At 51.9% G+C, this 23,093-nt stretch overlaps 1 protein-coding gene across 6 annotated transcripts in view; it reads left to right on the top strand.

Moving 5' to 3' along the window:
- PAX2 (paired box 2) overlaps nt 1-19,630 on the top strand; it is a 78,296-nt gene extending 58,666 nt beyond the window's left edge. For 3 of the 6 annotated variants that reach the window (XM_005888107.3, XM_005888104.2, XM_070363397.1), the window contains 4 exons: nt 1,644-1,770; nt 16,080-16,181; nt 18,414-18,500; nt 18,961-19,630. In XM_005888107.3, the coding sequence (XP_005888169.1) occupies nt 1,644-1,770; nt 16,080-16,181; nt 18,414-18,500; nt 18,961-19,037 (393 nt within the window). In that variant the 3' untranslated portion in view covers nt 19,038-19,630. Of the gene's footprint in view, nt 1-1,643; nt 1,771-16,079; nt 16,182-16,339; nt 16,426-18,413; nt 18,501-18,960 lie in introns of those variants that run through there. The other 3 variants (XM_005888105.2, XM_005888103.2, XM_070363396.1) reach the window with 2 other exon arrangements.
- The last annotated feature ends 3,463 nt before the right edge of the window (nt 19,631-23,093 follow it).

The following is a 23,093-nucleotide window of genomic DNA, read 5'->3' as shown; positions in this document are numbered from 1 at the left end:
CACATCTCCTAACTCCTGACACTTAACCGTGTGCATGTGTTCACAGACGATCCACCACCCACCTGCTCCCTCCCCACCCCTTCCCCCACAGCCCATCAGCCAGTTGGTGTGCCCTCCCCCAGACCACCAACTCAGCACCCCTCCATGGCGGCCTTCACCCAGAAGATAGGATAGCCCCCCGCCCACCGCCGCACGTGCATGCTCCTACGCGGGAGCACACACACATTCTCCCCACACTACGGCCCGGGCCAGGCCCACAGTGAGCACAGCACGGCCTGCCATGTTTGCACACTCAGCACACACCCACACGCAATGCACAAGCACAGCCATGCAGACTCTGCACAGCACAGTTCTACTTGGGACTCCAACAGCTCTCAGCCATTCGCCTTTCTCCCCGCCCGTCCTTTTATCCCATAAGCTGTTTGTCTTCATAAAACAAAAATCAAAAGTCTTTTTAAGGTGCCCTGAGCCATAAACCAACAAAGGAGGAGCCGGCCGAGGCCGACGGCTTGGTGCACCCTCCCCGAGTCCCCGGCTGTATTACAATGAATAACCTTTATTTACTTTCATTAGACTATTAAACACCAGCACAGTCATTTTTCCCCCTGAAACTCGGAGCAGGGCCCATAAAGCAAATCCGAAGCCTAATTGAGTTCATTTTAATTTCTCTCCGATCACAGCGAATTACTCTGGTGATAAATCAGGGGGCAGCTTCACCCCCAGTAGAAGGCCTAATTTGCAGCTAATTACAAAACTGATTTCTACAGGAAGATCAATACGAGAAGGAATTGGAAATGACGAGGCAATCCTGTCCAGCCAAGGAGGGGAGGGGGTCCTCTGGGGGGGGGCGGCCAGGAAGCGGAAGAGAAAAAAATGGACCCGAAAGCACAGAAAATCAGTTTTAATTTAACGTAATATTAATCAGAGCAACTTTTCCTGCTTTGTGCGGGCTCCTGGTCAGCCCAGCTCTGGGGTCTGGCTTGGCGGTAGCTGCAATAAAAAGGCAATTACCGGAGTGTTTCAGGCAGGACACCCTTTCAGAGTCAATGACTGGCCCCCTCCCACCCTTCTGTTAGCCATGTGGACTCTCCCCCTCCCCAATTTCATACCCCAGTGCACAGGCAGAGAGCGAGGGGCCCGTGAGGCTGTCTTTGTTTGTTTTTTAAAAAGGGGCGCCAGCACCCGATCAGCGGCCCAGCAGTGCCAGGCTGGAGGCCCCACTAGGCCCTTCCCCCCAGCTCCTGCCTCTGCCATCGCATCAGGCTTCATCTCTCCTCTCTGAGACTCCCTACCCCTGGGCACCTGAAAACACCCCTGGCCTCTTACCAGGGGGTTTCCCACTGCTACCTCTCGCCCTTGGGGGCTTCTTAAGCAGGAGAGGCTGCAGAGAGGTCAAGGGTGCTCGGATACCCACCAAGAATGGACAGGCTGCCCCTCAACTTCCCAGAGTCAGGTCTGCCTCCCCCACACACAACTCTGCATCATCCCTTGAGCCCACCCCCCCAACCCTCCCCGCCCTCTGCCTGGCCAGCTCCTTCCACCCCATCTGGGAGGGCTCCCCGTCCCTCCTCCCCATCTGCACACCGAGGCCTCTCCGCATGTGTGCGTCAATAGCGAGCTGTCTCTTTTCTCTCTCCTCCCAGGGGAATGAGTACTCCCTCCCAGCCCTGACCCCTGGGCTTGATGAAGTCAAGTCGAGTCTATCTGCATCCACCAACCCCGAGCTGGGCAGCAACGTGTCAGGCACGCAGACATACCCTGTTGTGACTGGTAAGGGGGCTTCCAGGAGGGTGGGGAAACTGCTTTCGGTGGGGGCGCCTCAGCCTATGCCATCTGGGGCCCAGTGCGACAAGTGGGCTCCCTGCCATGATCTCTGTAGAAAGAGCAAGTCTCCAAAAGCCAGGGCACTTCCTCAACAGACGTGTACAGATGTAGGAGAAAACACCATGGGCAGACTCTCTGTGTGCTGCAGCCTGGAAAGGTCAAAGCCAGGATGGGTTATAGCTGGTTCTTTCTGCCCATGCTTTTGCCTCTTTCTGTGCCTTTTTTTCTTGCCTCTACCAAGGTGGTGAGAATTATGAGCCTCTCGCTAGGATGTGCATGGGAGAAGGAGGGTAAATAAGCCAGGCTAGCAAGAATGGAGCCTGAGTGCTCATTCAGTGTTGAGCCTCCACACTCCCGTGTCCTCAAGTCCCCTGGAGGACCTGTGTCCCTCTCCTCTGGGTGGCCCGGGAGTACCAAAATTGTGGCTTTGGGCTTCAGGGCATGGCATCTGGTTCTGTGGTAATAGATAAGCTCAATTAGTTCAGCCCTTCTCCAGCTTCTCAGAGACATCACTGAGACCAAGGCTTGATTTCAAGGCCAGACAGGGTCCCGTCCCTCGATGCAGGGGGTGGGGCACCTAATCCAGGTGGATCCAGAGCAGCAGAGGCAGCTAGAGGGGAAGAAGGCCGAGGTGCGGCGCAGTGGAGGGCCCAGCTGATGACACTCCTGGCCTCTGAGCTGCGGGCTGGCACTGCAGAAAAGGGTTTCCGGGCCAGGAAAGTGCCCAAGTGGGAGAGACACACATCGAGATGTTATTAAAATTCACCTAATTATTCTGGAGACAATAAAGCCAATGTGCCGTTTGTTCCTTGGGAGAGAGAATGACTGAGAAGGGTCTCGGTGGGGATTGGGAGATGCTGAGGCATTACTTGCCGAGCAAGGCGAGCGGAGGTGGCCTGGGGACCTGGCAGCCCAGCTGTAAGCAGCCAGCAGCAGAGACAGGGAGCGGGCTTGGCCCCACTGGAGGACAGGTTCCGACTTGGAGCTGTTCTGAACGCGGCTCAGGTCTGAGACAGGCTGCAAGCAGCCACCGTCTTCCACCTGGGAGCTTGGGAGAGCCCTGATGCTTGCTGTTCCATATTCTCCCTAAGGGGTGTCCCAGACCCACTGTTTCCGGCCTGGACAGAGTAGAGCTCTTAAGCTAGGCAGTCAGAGTTTGAGTTCTGGACAGGCTTTTTGGAAGTGACAGCCAAAAGCTGGGTCAGGACACAACACAGGACCCACTGGCCCTCAGCAGGAGACAGTCCATTGCCCAGTACAGAAGCTCTCTGAGCTGTGGGCGTTCCGACCCAAGGAAGAGCGATGGCCTAGGATGGGTCACGTTTCTTCTGATCTGCTGAGAGTTACAGTCGTCACTTCCCAAAGGTGGCCCACCCCAAGGCAGCAGCAAATCAGAGTCCAGGAGACTTCTCTAACCCCAGCTATGCTTCCCTGGGCCCAGGGCCACCATCCAGAAGGTAGAGGCTTTCTGGAGTGGAGATAAGGATCTCTGGGGCAGGGTTCCTACAGCAGGAGAACTCAGGCTGGTGCAGAAAAGTGCCTCCACCTTGAGCATCCCCCCGCCCGCCTCCCCCCCATGGCCCTGGAACGGTCCCAGCTCAGCCTGGGAACATCTCCGGCTGATCCATCTGGATCCAAGTGTGAGAAAAGTTCATTTCAGACCCAGCTTGACATTCCCAGGTGGCAAGTTAGCACTAACATCTCAATCTGTATGCGACATTTCAATCAAGCGAGGAGTAACAAAAGCAGAACCATTAACATTCGGAGCTGTTCACCAGTGGTAATGACGGGGAAACTCGCTCAGAAACTGGAAATTACCAAAAAGAGAGAAGAGTGTGGAGAAGTGGGGGAGGGGCGATGGGAGGAGGTAAGGGGGCAGGGAATGATTTTTCTACACTTAGGCCAAGATCCAAGGTTTGGATTAATGGTGCCATTACCCAAGAAAGGGCTACAGATTATGCTCATTCTTAAAATGTTTTTGCTGGCAATTAAACGGCTGCAGTTATTGATCTTTGTTGATTTTATGTCCTCCTAATTTGCATAATCTCTTAAAGATGAATGATTCATGATGTGTTTAATATGGGGACGAACAGAATTTGCTGGAGGTACTGTCAAGGTGAGAAACAGGGCAGTGCCCAGAAGTTTCCTGGACCATCTCAGGAGTTGGGTCCAGCAAGTTGGCCTTCAGGCCAGGAGTTTGTGGGTAGCAGTGAGCAGTGATGTAAAGAGAGCGGACATCAGAGAGGTGGATTTCGGGTGAGTTTTTCTAGAAGGATGTTGATATCTAGAACTGGGTTCCAAGCACAGCTCAGATACAGGAATGGCTTTTGGTGTATTTGAAAAAATCCCCCCCTAAGATTCTTTATGATTTTATTTGGTTGGAGAGTATGAAGGGCTTTGGTGGGGGAGGAAAGGGCTGGAGCTTTCCAGCAGGTGATTCTGGCCAGGTGTGTGCTCCAGGTAAGAGAGGGCATCCTGTGGCCACAGTCCAGCTTGAATGTGCTCAGGTGTTTGAGGAGCCCTCTTCACCTCCTATATCCTAAACTAAACCCCCAGCTCATCTTCCTCCCAGGGGACAGGCAGCTGAGGCTGTAAACCTCTGCAAGTGAGTCCTAAGGAAACAGCTCAGGAAGCCCTAGCCCAACCCAACAAGCCGACCTTATTGATATTCCTGCCACCTCCTGGCACTAGAGGCTGATTTCAAACTTCACCAGCCACTTGATGCAGCTGTTCCACAAGGTCAGGACTGAGAAGAGAGAGGAACCTGGACTATTGTTTGGAGGGGAGAGTGGAGCCCAGTGGGCCAGGACACAGCTAATCACATTGCAAGCAAGGGTGGCTGCTGAAGCCTGGGGCTTGGCCCGAATGCCTCCCCTCCCTACCTTCCATCATGGAACCAGAGAGGGAGACGGATTTTTCTGGGTAGTGTTTGCAAGTTCTGCCGAGATTTTAATTTCACCGCATCACAACTCAGCAAGCTGCCAAGTCAAGCTGGTTATTTAAATTTATCACCCACTTTCCCTTCCGCCGCTGGGCCACTCCAGCTCAGCAGCATCTCTTCTCTCCAGCCCACTGCTCTAGGCTGCTGGTCTGGAACAGAGCCGAGTCTCTCCTAAGTGATAAGGAAAAGGGGGCCAACTGGATGAGAGAGGGGGTGGGGGGCACTCTAGCCCCAGGCTTCCTCAGGTTGCCTGGCTGCAGCAACCTTCTACCACCTTCTTACCCTTTCAGAGGACCTCAGAGCAGGGCTGCCATCAACCCCTCAGTGGTCCCAAGGGCCTTTGAGTCAGGGTCTTTTCAGGGAGGACTCTGGTTCTGACTGTGTGCTGATGCCTCCAAGTCTCCCATCACTGGTAGAAAAAAGCCTCTCTTTCCCATGACCTCCTCACTGTGACTCCTCTTGTGTGCCTGGCCAGGTCTGCAGCTGCAGAGAGTGTGAAGGGACCTTGGCAGTGATGTTGATCTGCAAGAGTAAGATGAATACTAGTTTCAGGATTCCCAAAGTCACTTGCAGATGCTTCTGAGCATTTAGAGAGTCCCTTTGCCTGGTGAAGATCCACCCTGATAATGAGAGCAGGTTCCCTGCCTGGGAGCGCCAGTGGAGCAAGATGGTGTGGGGGGGAAGTCAGGGCTTGTACAGTGGCTCTCCATGTTCACTCTAGAATCCGAGGGATACACTGGGCCCCAGAGCTGCTGCCCTGAGTGAGTGGGCTTCACAGCCTCTGGTGAGACTCAGTGCTGAACACTAGGGAGCTTTATGCAAGTAAAGTTCTCCCCACCCTCTAAGTCCCAGGGGGTGACAGATGAATAAGATCAATGTCCAGAAACAAGGCAAGCTAAACTCACCAAAACACAGCTGGATAAATAACAATGAGAATTGCTAATATACAACCAAACCTCACCCTCTGGTATCAGAAACAGAGGGAGATTCAAACCCAGAGCAAAGTGTGAGAGGCCACAGTGGAGGCAGACCCTAACTGGGGGAGGCTGGGGTTGTAACATACCAGACAGAAAACATGATCTTGGGCCTCAGAGAAGCAACAACTAGAACTGAGTATTCCCCTGAATAAAGTCAGGAACAAAGCAGGACAACACTGTCTATGAAAGGGAAACCGCAAAGTCATCCCCAGGGCCCACGGAAACAAGCGAGGGCAAAGTGATGTCTCTCTGAGAAGTGGAGACCCCAAGCCTAACCCTGAGTCCAAATTTACACCATGGGGATGTGGCAGGAACTCCCAGCTAAGAACTTACATACAAATTTATCCAGGATAGTAACCTGCTCAGAAACCCCAGCAGGACAAGGGCAGATCTTCTTTGCAGAGACATCGTACAATCCAGAGGACATGGGACTCCCACAGAAACAAGTCCACCACTAAAGATGAGCTCAGTACAACAAATGACAGACCTCATATAAATACAGACTATTATGAGGGAGAGTTAGTAGAAGTAATAAGCAGAACAATTAGTACCCCCCAAGAATTAGAGATAATAACAATCCAAAACTATCCAGAACAATCCAAAAGCAACTATATAGTAAGCGTGTTTAAAATTCTAAAAGGTATTTCTAAAAGTGTGGGTGGGTGTGCTTACTCACTCAGTTGCGTCCAACTCTTGCGACCCCATGGACTACAGCCCGCCAGGCTCCTCTGTCCATGGGGATTCTCCAGGCAAGAATACTGGAGTGGGTTGCCATTTATTCCTCCATCTAAAAGTATGTTTTGTGTTAATCACAGATCTGGATCCCACATCCCCTTCCTTACCACTGCTCAGCAACTAGTCAGGTAATAGTGACCTTAAAAAGGCAAAGAAGACACCTAGATTGTGTTCTCTGGGGACTTGGAGGCATGGAAAGAGAGGACCCCCAGGCAGCCCTGAAAGTAGAGCCTGTCGCCTTCTTATCCAAGCTCCCATACTGCTAAGTCTCAGCAGAGAATCTTCCCTTTCGGAAAAATGTCTGAACATTGGACAACTGTAGCAGGGACGGTCTATTCCTCCCTTATGGGGAAATTTCTAAAAAGCCTTGTTAGCTTCCCCACCCTGGTGGGGATAAGCTGGTTTTATTCAAGAGCTCAGGGAAATTTCTCTTGATGCCTAGAGACTGCAGGTCTGCAAGAACCTGTAGCTGAGATCTGGGAGGAGATGCTGCCTAAGCAGGAAATACCACCCACGGCAGGGGAGGGAGCAGAAGATGGGGTTCTTCTGGAAGCTGGTAAATTTGAGCAGAGGTGGAGGAAACCAGTAAGGCAAAGTTCAAAGAAAACCAGGGACTGGCCCCTGGGGCCTAGACAGAGTTGTGTGGGCTCAGCTTCTGAGAAAAGGTTGCGGACTATTAAAAGTTCAGCCTTCTTACCCACAGCTGGGATGGTGAGCGAAAGTGGCCTAGAGGTGTGGACCCTGGGAAACCCTCCTCTTGCTCCAGGAGTCCTGAGGACCTCTAGGAAATGCCTCTTTCCTGTAGTTAACAACCCCGTTCCAATGCGACTGCATTTCCCTCCATAAAACAAACAGCTTAGCCCTTGGCCAGCCCCTTGGGGGAGGAGAGGGCAATAAAGGCTGAGAAATGTTTCTGAAGGAGGCTAGGAGTCTCCTAGCCTTGTCTGTCAGCTCAAAGCCCCTGATTAGCTAGAGGAATTTAGGGCACAGACATCAGAGTTTCTCTCCAACCTTGAAAGGAGAGGGCTAGGGCAACTTCAGACACATAGCAAGTCATAGAGCTCGTGCTATGGCAGCTGAATGAAGCCAAGAGGGCTTCTCCTCAGCTGAGAAGGCCCACTGATAAGAGGCTAGCCTCCTCCAAACATCCCTGAGGCCTCCAGACACATCCCCAAGGACCACCAGCCCCCAGACATCAACTCTGATTTAATTATGGGGGCATTTCCATAGCAATGAGACATTGACAGATAATGTGGGTGCTGTGGGTCTGCAGCCTAGGGAGTCATTGGATCAGGGCTCCTTCCCTTCCTCCTTCATTCAGTCCACCTCTAGAGGGAAAAGATATTTCAAATAAAAGTCATTAATTTACTCTAGGACTGGGAGAGTCAGGTCAAATTTGAACACAATAAAAGCTGTGCCACCCTAATCTCCAGCCCCAATTCTACACCCATGACTGTGCTCACCTGCTATCCCAGCAGTGATGGGCTGCCCTCCCCAGCAGGGTGCCTTGGATAAAACCCCCTGGGCTGCTAATGGAGCCACTGAGGGAAGGAGAGGCATGGGGAAGAGGAAGAAGTTATAAAGGGCTCTCCAGCATCTTAGCAAAGATGTAATTCTATGGGCTTCTAAGTTGAGCTCAAATTTGGCCCATTACCTTGGGCTTCTCCTCTTGACTCCACCCTTCATCTCCTCCTTCCATCCATGAGACCCAAAGGCTGAGCATGCCAAATGGACTGTATTTGGCCCTCCACAGCATGGTCTCACTGATTTATTTAGAGATCATGGAGAGAGGACAGTTTGAATTTAAATCAAAATATTTTTGAGGGAGCAACAATCTTTATTTCAAATGCATGTAGTAGCCAACTACAAAAAAAAAAAGTGTTGCCTAGTAGAAAACGTCCCTGGGGACTTCCCTGGCGGTCCAGTGGTTTAAGACCCCATGCTTCTAGTGCAGGGGGCGAGGGTTTGATCTCTGGTCTGGAAACTAGGATCCTCCTGTATGCTGTGTGACCTAGCCAAAAAGAGAGAGAGAGAGAACACTGGGCACTGTTTTCATGGTTAGCTGGGTTATAGGGAACCTTTCTGCTGCTGTAGATATTTAGAGATGCTTGAAGTGTCCCAAAGGAGAGTTCTCCAAAGGTGGGAGGAGGGATCCCCCAGCACTAAACCTATTTATCCCATTATTCGGTACTAAGAAGAAGAGGTTGGCTAAGTAAAAGTGAAGTCAGCCAGCCCAGCCTTTCCTGAAGGACCAGAAACCCTAAATAGTGGTGTCCCAGTGAATGTTATAGGTATGTATTGGCACCAAGGACTCAGAAATGTCCCTGGTGGTCTCGGAATCACCTAAGTAAAAGGCCATTTCCCCTATAGAGCCAGTCACCCTAACGAGGTGACAGGAAGATCCCCACGCCAGGGTAATCAGAACCCTTCCTTCCCAGGTTCTGAGCTGTAGCCTCGGGACAAACAAACCAGCACTTTTTCAGCCCTGAGCTTTGGGAGGCAAGCCCTGCCACTGTTGTTACTTCGGAGAGGGCTTTGCACACCTTCAGCCTGAAATCCTCGCCTCTCCTCCTCTGGTCGGCTGAGTGGGGAGGGGGAGCGGCTTGGGAGGGAGGAAATCCTGCAGTAGGCTCAGAGAGCAGCCTAATGCTCTGGCAGCTTAAGTGGCCGTTTTCCTTGGGATTAGGGTCTCACTTACACAGAGTGCCTGAAAAACGCTGCGCTTTCAGGAAGGATTAGAGCTGACAATTCAGCAATCTCAGAGAACAAAATAAAGCCAGAGAGGAACTGGGAGACCTGGAGCATCGAGAGACTGTGCAAACAGGCTTAACCTCTGCCCACCCAGCACGAGGGGCTGGGAGCCCATCAGCGAGCCCAGGCCCAGCCTCCAGAGTGCCAGCACCTAAAGACTCCATTCTTCATTTGTGACTTGTTAGTGGAGCCAGAGAAGGTAGTAGCCTGGGGAAGTGAAAGAGGAGAGGCTCTCTCTGGGCCTCACTTTCCTCCTCTGCAAAATGAGGGACTTAGACTAGAGGATAGTCAAGTTCCCTTTCAGTCCTTTGAGAATTCGATTCTTGCAGCACTCCCTGTCCTTCTCCCAGGATCCTAAGGCTGCAGCTCCATCCATGGTCCCGCTGAGTTATAGGAGCACCTCTTGTGGGGCCCTGGGCCAGCAGGCTAGCGTGGCCCAGTCGGACTGTGTGCTGGCAGAAGGGCAGTAACAGCACGACTGACTGTGTCCAGCAGGTTGGCTGTCAAGGTGCAGGCCTCATTCCGCCCACAAAGCTGTGAGTGGCATCCCTGCCTAGGACACCCCAGGGAACAGAGGTCCAGCTGTGGGTGGGAAGCCAGACTGGCTGGGAGAGCAGCTGCCCTGAGCTGCAGAAACAGCCCCCTCTGCTGGAGCCCAGGGCAGGCCAGCCTCTGGATGAGGAGCTATGGGGCCAAGACAGAGCCTGGGGCTGCAGGCCCTCACACAGGCATCTCTGACCCCCAGGAGAAACCTTCCAGAGAATCTGGAAACCTGGAAAATCAAGAACAAAATGAAATAGGTAGAAATTTCTTCCCCTCTCCTATTAAAACATCTTTTACAGATTTAAAGTTGTTGCTTTGGTGTGTTCTATATAACTGGGATTGGTCCTAAAGTGATCATAATTGATGTAGTGAATGTAAATGTACAGTATATTTAGACAGTAATTACAAGTTTAATAACTGTGCGCTCTTGAAAGTATTATAAACACTTGTGTCAAATGCAGGCACAGACTGCCAACCTTGAAGCAATCTAATGTCTTCATTTTCCCTACCGTATGAGAAGCAGACAAAACTTGAGGTTAGGATAGTAAAACAAGAGTTATGTTTTCTCCCCTTAGGGTCCTCCATAGTGTCAAGTGGATAGCAAAAGTGCTCATTTTCAGAGAAAGATGCTGAGGGAAGGCATCTCTAAGCTCATTGAATATAACTTTTACTGTATAAATCTGTGTCTAATAAGTCTTGTTGTCTTGCCATCACTGAATGAAAGCATCTGTGCTGCTTTGGTGGCTTCCTTTTTATTATTTCCTTGGTCTTCTGGATGCTGACATTTGTCTTACTTGAGATAAGCCTTCCTATTTCTTCACATGTTATTCTACTGTTCTTTGTATGATCTGGTTTATTGGTACAATTCAAATGGTTTCAAACAAACCGGTGTCTTTCTTACTAATCAGTGTCTTTGGTCTTTTTTTAATAAACACTGCCTACTAATCTTTGAGTCATGAATACTTTTGAGAACATGATAAAAAGCCATCTAAGTATGGCATAAGTATGGCTGTGACATCTTATGTATAGCTTTATATGGACTCCCTAAGCCCATCAGTGATACCCTATAGGATCAGTGATCCCCAGTTTAAAACACTTGCTGTAGAAAATGGAAGAACTTGAAATATGCAAGAAACAAGAAGTGACGCAATGTTCTATTATAGGAAGGATTTGCTTAGCATAATCCCAGGTTACTTTCCTGGACCAAATACCTATTTTCTGGGTCTACAGTAGTTGAGAATGTCATTCTAGAACCCATTTCCGAGTATACTGCTTGTTCTGTAGTCCAGGTTCTGTCATCTATGAGCTGTGAAATCTTGAACATAATACTTGTCGCCTCTGAGTTTCAGTTTCTCATCTATAAAATGTGGATTAAAAAAACCAGATCAACATCATAGGTTGATATTGGGACTAAATGAGATAATATATAGAAAATATTTAGGACAACGCCTAGCATAATTAGTAGGTGCTCAGTGAATGCTAGCTAGTTTAGGTGCAAGTAGAAACACAGCTCTGCCCTTGGATCTTAGAGCTGACAAAGTAGCATAAATTAACCAGGGACTGAAATTTTCTTAATAAAGCCTCACTTTGCTTTTCTCTGTACTTGTAGGAGGAACTGCACTTAGTTTCTCCCAAACAGTTGATTTGATCTGGCCCATTTGGTAAGGAGTGTCTGACAGAAGTGCGCTGTCTGATTCAGATGTAACGATTGCTGTAGAAATTGGCTTTAGAATCTTCAGGGACTTCTGCAGTTGAACTGAGAAGACATCCTCATCAAGTACAGTGCTTCTAACACTTCTGGGTACTTTAGATTCTCAACTACTCCTGTTTCTTGAAGAGCTTCTTTGTTTCTCAGAAAACTCTCAAAGGAGATTAATACCCAACCCCATGAAGTTTTACTGCAGACTTTCAGTGTCAATATTTTGTTCTTTGTGTCCTGTTTTTCTTGCCTCATCCTAATAACAGTGGTGACAATATGAGATTCTGTTTGTCAGAGGACTTCTTTTTCCTTTTCTTTGGTGCATTTGGGGAGGATCTGGCTTCATGTTATCATTGAAAGGCAGCGTGGTACAGACAGAGCTTCACATTTGTCATTTACCAGCTCTGCAGCAATAGGAAAGTCACAATGCTTCTCTGTGCCCCCGTTTTCTTAACTTTAAAACAAGGAAGTGAGACCCAACATCTCCAAGGCTCTTCCATCTTTAAAACTTTGTCATCTTAGGAAACAATTATCCAAAGAGAAATGCCCATCCTCTTATAGTATGTGGGTTTTATTCATGTGTGATACTTGGCGCACTTTCATGTTCCTGGCATCACCAGTGAGCAAAGCAAATGCTTGACTGCTCCCTATGTCTGTCAAATAATACATATTTTAGAGCCATGTATTCTTCTCTGAAGCTGTTTCCTCCTGTTTCTGCACTTTTGCCTGTTTGTTAGAGTCCGCCTGCACTCCCACTCGTCCACTCATCTGTAGTAATGCAAGGCCCAGTCCTCTGTTGATTCTTCCTTGCAAAGATTCCATTACCCATTCATATTCACTCACTGAAAGAGGCTTGCTCACAGAATGCTGCTGGGCAAATGGTATGATGGTCTTAGTAATTTGAAAACTTCCTGCAGTATGTGTTTTCCATTATTGACAGTGGTGTTCCAGAAGGATATATGGCTCTGGCAAGAGTTTGGTCAATTTGCTCCTGCTCTTCGGGTGTCACCTGTGTGCTAATGAAGCCGTTGAGAGTGCTTTGTATGCAGTGGCTTATACCTTTGTTGGCTCAGGGGTCCTGAACAGGCACTTCTTGGTGGTGATACTGATGTTACAGAATCCAGGAGAGTATAAGCACAGCTGTGTGCAGAACATCAGGAAGCTTTCTATGCTTTTTCCTCATCGTGGGTGTCTTATCTCACACTTCGAAAATATTTGAATAGCGCTTCCCAGATTCAGTTGTTTTTTTAAATAGAATTTAGAAATGTGCCTCTCAATCAACAGTTCTGTGGCTGCAAGCTGGATCATTTGCAAGAGAAAAACTCCAGTGGAAATAAACATTGCATAGTGGTGCCTCCAGGTAGCTGGTAACACCTTTCTGGTTATCCCACATTTCCTCTTCTCTCCTGAAGCTAGGTAAGGTATTGTGTGACATAACCTTAGAGTACAAAGAATTTGTGTGTAACAAGCTGTGAGAACCATGCAGCTGAAAATCAAAATTCAAATGCATTTAAATTCCTATTTATTGAGAAGACGCGTCCTTCTTTTCCTGGCTGTTTGGTGGCCATTAGGGTCACAAGACCAAGAATTGGTCTTCTATATTTTTGTAATTCAAAACCTCTGAAAGTGAAAGTGAAGTCCCTCAATCCTCTCTGACTCTTTGTGACCCCATGAACTGTAGCCTACCAGGCTCCTCCATCCATGGGATTTTCCAGGCAAGAGTACTGGAGTGGGTTGCCATTTCCTTATCCAGGGGATCTTCCCGACTCAGGGATTGAACCTGGGTCTCCTGCATTGTAGGCAGATGCTTTTTACCGTCTAAGCCACCAAAGCTTCTACATCCTCCCTAACTCTCCTCTATCTTGGGACTTTTTTGACCACAAAATGCCATATCACTAATCTCCCTAGAAATTGATAGATGTTGCTGAGTTGTCCACTTCTGGTCCTCTCCACTGAGAGATAGTCAAGGAGGGTCATACATTTAGTTGACAATAGAAGTCAGTGAAAGAAAACCCACAACAAAGCAAACATAGATTCTTCTATCTCTCTGGGAGTCCAAAGTGATCTCTGTTTGACAGTTCTGCTCTTCAGTTTTGAAATGTAAGAGATTAGCTATGTTAGATAGGTAGAAAGACTATCATTCCATGGCATGATAAAGCTGACTCACAACATATGAGTCCCTCATTTTCATCATCCTATATAAATCTTCCATCATCTTATAAAAATTCATAATCCATTATTCAAACTATTTGTACAGAAAAAGCAGATTTAAAATTTACATTTTGCTCAGCTTTTCCTCTCCAAAGGACACCAACGTATATGAAACAGAAAACAATATAACCCACCTGGAATGAAGTCCATTAATTAAGTCTATTAAATCCAATAGACTGAGAGAGAATTAATCAGTAAATTTTTATTGAGCATCTACCATATTTTCAACTGCAAGATAGAGCAGAAGACAGGGCCTGCCCTTGGTTCCGCTATGATCTGTTTGAGGAAGCAAACAATAGGGCTGATGCTTCGTGAACTATAGTGACTGGTAAAGCATGGAGGACAGAAATAATAGAAAATTTCAGAAGAGAGAAACTTCTCTGATAGGTAGAACAGTAGGGGTTTTAAGGCTTGAGCTGGAAGGAGAGGGACATGATAGTAAGAAGAAAATAACATGGCAAAAGCAGAGATTTCACAGCACCCAAGCCATTGACAGCAGTCAAACGAAACCAGGAGGGGTGAGAATCAGAGCTGAGAAAGCTGAGTGGGAAGAGTACCAGAGAGGCTTTGAAAGCCTGGTAGACTTTAGACTGCCAGAGAGACACTCAAACTATAGACTACAGAGAATCTGCAGTAGTTTTGCAAGGGAAGTGATGTGATGAAAGCAATGTTTCATGAGGGCTAACCAAGCAGCCACACGTGGGATCGACTGAAGAAGAATGTGGAGGCAGGGAACACAAATGGAGGGAATGGAAACAGAATGGCTCTAATAGACATTGCTAAGGAAAACTGACGGCACTTAGTGACTGACTTCATATGGTGAGGGTGGGAGCTATGTCAAGAACAACTCCAGAGGTTTTGGTCTGATGGTCTTCAAGTGGGTCAGTAGAACTGACTGTAGGGAAGATGATCACTTTTATTCCTGTCAGGTTTGAGGTGATGGTGGGACAGCTAATGAAAAGGTTCACGGGCAGCTGGGAATGCAAAGGCCTGAGCTGTGTCTTTGTCTATTTAGGGAAGGATGACTCACTCAGATGTGTTAAGGTAGCAGTGAGGAAACACACATTTCAGGGAAGTTGGGGGTGAGGTCAACTTTAAGGGGAGACTGTCAAGGAGAGAGAGAGGGAAGCGCTTTGGAATAGCCATCAGGAGGATGAGGTCTAGCGCCATCAATGAGAAGAAAGTGGGCCAGAGATGCATAGTTCTGTGACTTCTTCCAGCCACACCTCTTCCCAGGGTTGGACAGAGGCACTGAAGTGGGAGAGTGGCACTGGCTGAAGAGGAGACTAAGGGGAATATGGAGAGGAGAGATGGGACCTGGGACCCAGGAGAGGATGAATGAGTCTCTAGGGCATGAAAGTATGGGAGAGGGCAAATTATTGTTAGAGACTGGAGCATGCTAAATTGCAAAGGAGGCAGTGACCACTTTATGGCAATGGAGGGGGTCTGCAAGGAAGGAAAGCCATTCAGGGACAGCTGTGTTCCTGAGATGTCTGTGGACCATGGGTATCTCCCTCAGACTGGCATGCTTCGCCTTCACTCCAGGACAGTAGGAAAGCCCTTCCTCCCACTCTCCAGACTCTTAGCAACGGACACCTCCAGGGACAGAAGTCCAGCAGCTAGTGGGCAGAGCAGACTTTGCTCATTGAAACTTGGTCTAATCTACTTGTATTGCTGGCTCAAAGCTCCTGATTTGCTTTGGAGATGGTTTTCTATCACTTAAATGTCATAAACACTAACAGGAAAATAGCCCACCAGCCAGCCCCTGCTCTTCACACCCACCAGGCCCAGCACCTGCAGCTTCACTTGGAGAGGACAGGGAATAACCATATGCACCAGAGAGGGAAGAGCTGAGCAAGATGATAGAGGTTGTTTTTTCTACTGGAGAGATACAGCTGAGTATCTCACTGGGAAGGAAGAGTAAAGCCAGGTCGTCTCCCTCCCTTCTCCAACTGAGTTTGGGCTAGAAAGAGACACAAGCAAAGGCAAACACACACACATATGCAATGCTGTTGTTGCTGCTAAGTCGCTTCAGTCGCGTCTGACTCTATGCGACCCCATAGACTCTATGCGACCCCATAGACGGCAGCCCACCAGGCTCTCCTGTCCCTGAGATTCTCCAGGCAAGAGTACTGGAGTGGGTTGCTATTGTTTTCTGCAACACACATGCACGGAGACACACAAAGAGCTACACTGAGCAGAGGTGCATACACACAGCTGATCCTGGGACATTCAGGTGACAAGCTAGGTACATGTAAGGGCTCACCTGGACCTCCTCATTCAGCTCTGCTCCCACGTGTCTGCACTCAATACTTCTTTCCCACAGAGCACCCTGGTGTGAGCAGAGGCAGACCCCTCTCTTCCAGGCCTCACCCCTTCCCCCTTTGTGTTTTTCCAGGTCGTGACATGGCGAGCACCACTCTGCCTGGTTACCCCCCTCACGTGCCCCCCACTGGCCAGGGAAGCTACCCCACCTCCACCCTGGCAGGAATGGTGCCTGGTATGTGACCCAGCTGTAGCTGCCTGATTTAGGTGGGGGTAGCTGAACTGTGGGTAAACTGCTGCATGGTCTGTAGTCTGAGACTGGGGGCTGGGGGGGAGACCCAATATCTCCTCTCCCACAAACTACTGCTGTTCTATCCCTCTGTCTCCCTAGAGGCCGCAGCGGGGGTCCCTCACCCTCCCTCTTGAGCACCCCACGGAGGGAGCCTGCAGAAGTACCCCCTGTATGTCCTGGCCCCTCTGCAGTGCCCACCCACCCCAGCCTGTGCCCTGGGAGCACTCGGCCTCAGCTCCACCCTCAGTGCCCTAGCCCACCCCCAGCCAGCTGACACTGCTCGGAAGAGCCTGCCCTGGTTTCCATGGAAACTTGGAGCCGAGAACCATTTCCAGGGGCATGTCGGTCAAAGGGACTCACATCTCAGACAAAGCCACCCTGGTCCATACCAACCCACTGGGAAGACCAGGAGCCAACCCCATCCCAGGGAGAGAAGGGAGTCAGTCCCTAAGGAGAGAGGAACAGAAGACAGGCTGTGGCAGGAACCAGAGAGGCGGGCTTCAGAGAGACAACCTAAAGTGCCCCCACGTCTCAGAGGAGCCCTGGGCCTTCACTGCTCCTGGGGGCTCTAACCTGTCCCCCTCTGTGAGGAGCTGGGTTTGGGCTGTGTGGATCAGAGAGAAAGGGGCCATGTGCAGGATCTGGTGAATACACCTGGAGGCCGTGCTCTCCCCAACCCCTCACCCCAGATTGGGAGCTGGGCTTGAAGCCAGAGAGTTGAAGTTCCTATTCACATCAACACCGAAAAACTCTTGTCTTAAAGAGGATGAGAGTCACTGGCCCTGCATCCTGTCCTGCTGGGCACCCTCTGTGTGCCCGTTCCCTGAAGCTCAGCTCTCATGGAAGGGGGAGTGTGGATAGAATAGGGTGACTGGCCCTATTCCTGGATGGGCCATTCAGGGACAGCCCTTGATCAGCAGAGCTAGGGGAGGGGGATTGCAGAGGGGGAGATTGCTGCCTGGAGTTGCAGAACAGGGGGCTGAGGAACTGGGTAAAAAGAGTTGAGGGTGTGAGTAGGGGGATTCCTGCCCAGATTTAGAGTAGGGGGAACAGGAGTGTTGGGTGCAAGGAGATTCTTCTGGGAAGGTCCCAGGCGAGAGCAGGTGGAGACTGGAGGTCTCAGAGAGATGGGGGTGCGGGGGTGGGGGGATAGCCTGCAAGGAGATGGGGTGAGGAGAACCGCAGAGAGCTCATGGTGGCAAGGGGGGAGTCGTTAAACAGAATCTAGTGCTGATGAGGAAATTACACTTGTTTCATTAGCGATGGGGAAGGAGATAGCTCAGTTCCTCTTGGTCACAGTTGAGCTCAGAAGCTCATTATCCTGCTGCACGCATGCTTTCCCTCCTCGTCAATAAACAGGCTTTCCAGTGGCTGCATCCCCCACCCCCACCCCAGCTCCCTCTCCGAGAGGGGCCCTTCTCCTCTACTTAACCCGCGGTTAGGGATCACTGTAAACAGTCTGGGGTCATCACACAGGAGAAAGGGCGAGGGGGAAACCCGGGGGCCTGGCCTTTCTCGCGCGGAGGGAGGGAAGCAGCTTCCGACGGCTCCCAGCCCACGGGGCCCTCCGTTCACCGTTTGTGAACCCGCGGGCAGTCCACCTGCCTCCTCCCGCCGCCTCCTTCCCCTGCTGCGTGGCCCACGTTTCAAATCTCTAGAGGGAAAGATGAGAGGGGAGTGTTTCCCAGCAGAGCCCCCACCCCTCGCATTGGCACAGTGCTGAGATGCCATTCCCCGGACTTTCTGGGACAAAGTGTCCCTAGAGCCTGTCTTCGCCATCCTCCCCCCGCTTCCACCCTGTGGGGCTGTGGCTCCTAGAACCAGAGTCTCCACTAAAAAGGCTTTGGTCCCCATCGCAGGGCGTAGGTGCCCCTGGACTCAGAATAAGCCCTTCCTGGGTGACTCGGAGCGCTTCCGAGGGAGCGCCCCGAAACTACCTCCGCGGCGCTGTGGGAGGCGCGTCGGTGCTTCTGCAGACACACACACCCCACCACCACTACCACCACCATTAGCACGGGGTCTCCCCCTGCGGACCAGGTGGATTGTTCTCTCTCCGCCCGTCCGCCTGGCGAAGCATCTGCACCTCGGACCCGGGGGAGGCCCCTGGCCGGGCACGTCGGGCCCGCCCTGGCCTTGAGAGTGTCTGATCCCCACTCCCCCGCCCCCCCCCCGCAGGGAGCGAGTTCTCCGGCAACCCGTACAGCCACCCCCAGTACACGGCCTACAACGAGGCTTGGAGATTCAGCAACCCCGCCTTACTAAGTGAGTACCGCCACCTGGCTGGCCGGCGGCTCAGCGTGTCGGTCCGCCAGCCCGCCAGCTCGGCCGTGCGGGTTCCACAACCCCCCACCGGACTTTTGGGCGCCCAGCCGGGCAGGCTCGTTAGCGCAGCTCTGAGGCCCCGGGATCCCTAGAGGAAGCCCGTGCCTCCCGCCCCTCCCTCCGCTCCGCTCTGTTCCCGGCGGCTGCAAGGCTCTGCGCCGCCCCACCCTGGGCCCCCTTCGAGGTCCGCAGTCGGGCGGCGGCGGTCACCGATCGGGTCCCTCTCCCACCCGGTGAATGCAGTTCTCCTGAGGGCAACCGGCCCCGCAACTCAGCCAAGGCCTCCCTGCACGGATCCTGCTAGACCCCAGCACGAGGTCTCTGCTTTGCTTTTCTTTCCTTTTTTGTTCTCCTGTTTGTCCTCTCACCCAGCCCATTCTTCTCCTGTGTTAACTTCCAGGTTCCCCTTATTATTATAGTGCCGCCCCCCGGGGCTCCGCCCCTGCCGCTGCTGCCGCTGCCTATGACCGCCACTAGTTACCGCGGGGACCACATCAAGCTTCAGGCCGACAGCTTCGGCCTCCACATCGTCCCTGTCTGACCGCCCGCCCCGGAGGGAGGCAGGATCGACGCGACCCGAAGCCTCCCGGCCACCGCCCCAGACCCAATCCCCCTCCCAGGACCCCTCCAGCTCTTCACTTCACCCCGTCCAAGGCGGGACAGGACGAGTGACGCCGCGGGCGGGACCCTCAGGCCCGGGCCCGCCGCCCCTTCCCGCCTGCTGGACTGGCCGCGTCGCGAGGAGGGCCCGACCCAGTTCGTCCCCGCCTCGCCCGAGCTGGCCTGGAGCCCACCAGCCGCACCGCCGGACTCTGGCCGGGCCCGCCGCTGCGCGCGGGGGACACGCTTCTGTGACACACAATCAGCGCGGACTGCAGCCTGGCCCAGCCCGGGAGCAGCCCGCCTCGGACGCTCCGGCGAGCGCCGGGAGGCTTCGCTGGAGGGACTGGGCAAAGGAAATGAAGAACAAAACGATTTTCTGCAGAAGGAGGAAGAGCCTCCTGCCGAGACCTCGGGAAAATGTCCGAATCCCGGCTTCAGCCAGATTGCCCCCACCTTCTGAGTGTGCCCTGTCCAGAAGGTGGAATGGAATGGGGGCGTGGGGGCCGGGCTTCAGGGATGTGCTTTGGGGATCGTCAGGCGTTTCCAAGGTTGGGACCCAAGGCACACAGGCCCCAGCAGCCCGCACCCACCGAGTCCGACCCTTGGCTCTTCCCAACTCCACCTGAACTGCCCAGTTCGCAAGGGCCCAGGCAGCCCCTACTAGTGACCAGCTTCTCAGCCCCCGCCTTGCCCCTACCTCGGCGTCTCTTCCATTTACCCACCTCGCAGCTCCTCCTCCTACCCGTCCTTTCCGATCCCACGTCGCTCTGCATCTCTCTTCCCTAACTCGCCGCCCTCACCTGAGTCTGTCCCCGTGCCTGCCTCAGGACCAGTTTCTGCAGGCCGCGGCACTGGTCCCCCCAAGCAGTTACCCGATGACCCCCGTCCCCCGCCCCGACACAGACTCAATCTGCCGGTGGTAGGAGCAGGATGTGAGTTGGCGTCTGAGCTGCGCGGAGTGGAAGGTGGGGGGCTGCCCACTCCACCCACCTCCATCCTCTTCCTCTAGCAGGAACTGAACAGAACCGCAAAAAGTCAAGTCTACATTTATTTAATATGATGGTCTTTGCAAAAAAGGAAAACAAAAACACCCAACAGGCTGCTGCTTTTTAGAAAGACGGTGTGTGTCTTGTGAAGGCGAACCCACGTGTATATAACCCCGCCCCTCCCGCCCCGCCCCTCCCGGTAGAGTCCCAGGTGCCCGCCCGCCTTGCCTGTAGATAACGCCCCGCTGTCTGTGCTGTGAGAGTCGCCGCTCGCTGGGGGGGAGGGGGGAACACAGCTACACGCCCACTAAAGCACAGCACGTCCTGGGGGAGGGGGGCTTTTTTTTTATGTTACAAAAAATGACAAAAGAAAAGAAATCTCTATGCAAAATGACGAACATGGTCCTGTGGACTCCTCTCGCCTCTGTTTTGTTGGCTATTTCTCTATAATTCCGTGTTTTCGCTCTCTCCTCCTCATCTCTCTGCATCGCTCCCCTTTCCAGCTCTCGTCTCTGCTTCTCTCCGCCTCTGTCTCGGTCTCTCTCAGTCTTCGTCTCTCTTGTCTTTCTGTCTCTGTCCTTTCCTCGGCCTCTCTCCCCAGCCCTGCCCCGGCTGCCTTGCCCCCCTGAGGCTAGATCAGAGGTGGCAGCGCCCGCCCCTAGGTTCGCCCCTCGCGGCCGTGCCCCGTGGGTTCTGGGCCACCGGCGGCCGGGCCGCCCCGCCCCGTAGTTGCTCTCTCGGTAGCGGCGATGCGCCCTGCATGTCTCCTCACCCGTGGATCGTGACGACTCGAAATAACAGAAACAAAGTCAATAAAAGTGAAAAATAAAAATCCTTGAACAAATCCGTAAAGGCTTGGAGTCCTCGCCCAGATCTCTCTCTCCTTCGAGCCTTTTTATTTGAAAAGGAAAACGAGAAAAGAGAATAGTTAAGGGAACTGCCGGTGCCCAGCCAGGCTCCAGTGGCCCAAGCGGGGCGGCGAGGGAGCCGAGGTTCAGACGCCGAGGCCCGGCCCATTCCAGTCCCTGTAGGGCTGGCGCGACAGGGGCCCAAACCCAGGACCCAGCCGAACCCTCGAAAGATTCCCGGATGGCTCTGGTCTCCTTGGCCACCTTCAGCGCGTCGGTTCGTTTTGATTCTTTTTCTTTTCTTTTCTGTGCACATGACAAATAAATAATAATAATAAATAATAATTAATAAATAATAAAATTTTGTATGTCACTCCCCATGGCTCCAAGTTTGTCTCTACCTGTCTCTGGAACAGGCCTTCCCTCATATTAGTCGATCTCAAATAAACCCTCAATAATCCTCTCAGCTGCATTCCCTTTGCGACCCCTCTCCCACCCCTTAGCCCAGACCTATCGGCGGCGCATCAGAAGCCACCCTTCCCGCCCCATCCCCACCCCCACCCGACCCCCACCCCGCCCTTGGAGCAAGGAGTTTTCGCTTTGCAAAACTTGAGAATAACTTGGAGTGATTTGGTCGCTCTACCTCTCCACTCACACCCAAACTCAGGGTGCAGTCTCTCACAACTCGCCGTCGGAGACTCTCCGCGTGGTAGGGAGATGGTTTGCTGCCCTGTCTCCTTCCACCACTCCTCCGCGCAGCCGCAGTTTTTATCCCCAGTCCGCCCAGAGACCACAAACGCTTGCCACCAGTTTTCTCGCTGCGCATTTATTTCTTAGCCAGGACAGCATCCAGTCCCATAGAGACCCGGGGGAACCTGCGGGCTCAAGCGACCTCGCGCGCCCCCTGGATCTTGCGGAGTCCCCGCCTGGGCGAGCAGCCGCTAGGATCGGAGCGGTCTGGGTGTATCTTGAGGGAGCATATTATGCAGTCGGTCGCCGGCTCCCATTTCTGTTGTTCTGCGTGGGTCTGCATGTTCCTGTGTGAGTCTAGGGGTAGGGAAATGGGAGAACTGTTAGTTTTTTCAGACACCCTGACTGTTCTTGTGCCCAGGTGTCCAGTGAAGGCTGACTGTGTCTGTCCCTATGTCTCTCTGTCCTGTTCAGGGGAGGGATGGAGTGATTGTCCAGCCTACTTCTGTTATACTTGGAAGGGGTCTGCCCTCCATCCCTTCAGCAACCTCCAGCGCCAGTCCTCCCACAAAGGCCACAGCCTCCACCTGGTCTCTGCCCTAGGATACTTTCCTTCGCTACCCCTGGGAAGCCTTCCCAGCTCAACTTCCATCTCTGCCTCCTCCCGCTTGAAATACTCTGGAAGTTCTGAGCTGCCAGGGGTGGCTGGGCAGCTGCAAGCAGGACTTGGAGACAAACTAAGGAGTGACCTTTCCCATTGGCTGGGGACACTGTCTCCTAGACCCCTACCTCCGATCAGGATTCCAACAGGCCTGTCTTTCCCCAGGCCTGTTTTCCCAGCCTACTCACATCGTGATGCTGCAGGGCCCCAACAAATCAACCAGCCCCGAAGCAGTCAAGTCCATCCGCTTCCTTCTGCATCACCACTTGTGTCTCCTCCCTAATCCCATATTACTAAATGACAGCCCCACTTTCCACTTGCCCCTACTGCTCCTTTTAATCACCAGTCTCTTAGAAGAATGGTCTTTAAACTACTTTGATCATATATCCTAGCAGTAAAAAGAATTCTGAATTTGTACTCCAAATATATTTGTGCATACGTGCTCAGTTGCTTCAGCAGTGTCTGACTGTTTGTGAACCTGTGGACTGTAGGCAAGGATCCTCTGTCCATGGGATTCTCCAGGCAAGAATACTGGAGTGGGTTGCCATGCCCTCCTCCAGGGGATCTTCCTGACCCGAATCAGTGTTTCTTATGTCTCCTGTATTGGCAGGTGGGTTCTTTACCACTAGCGCCACCTGGGAAGCCCATGAGTATATTTACTTACTCACAAATTCCATAAAAAACTCAACTAACATATTAAAAATCTTATAAGACATAAAATAGAAAAAGGATGAGACTGGAATAC

The sequence above is a fragment of the Bos mutus genome, chromosome 26 (genome assembly GCF_027580195.1).
Source record: "Bos mutus isolate GX-2022 chromosome 26, NWIPB_WYAK_1.1, whole genome shotgun sequence".
NCBI lineage: Eukaryota > Metazoa > Chordata > Mammalia > Artiodactyla > Bovidae > Bos > Bos mutus.
This window is presented reverse-complemented; position numbering and strand designations above follow the sequence as displayed.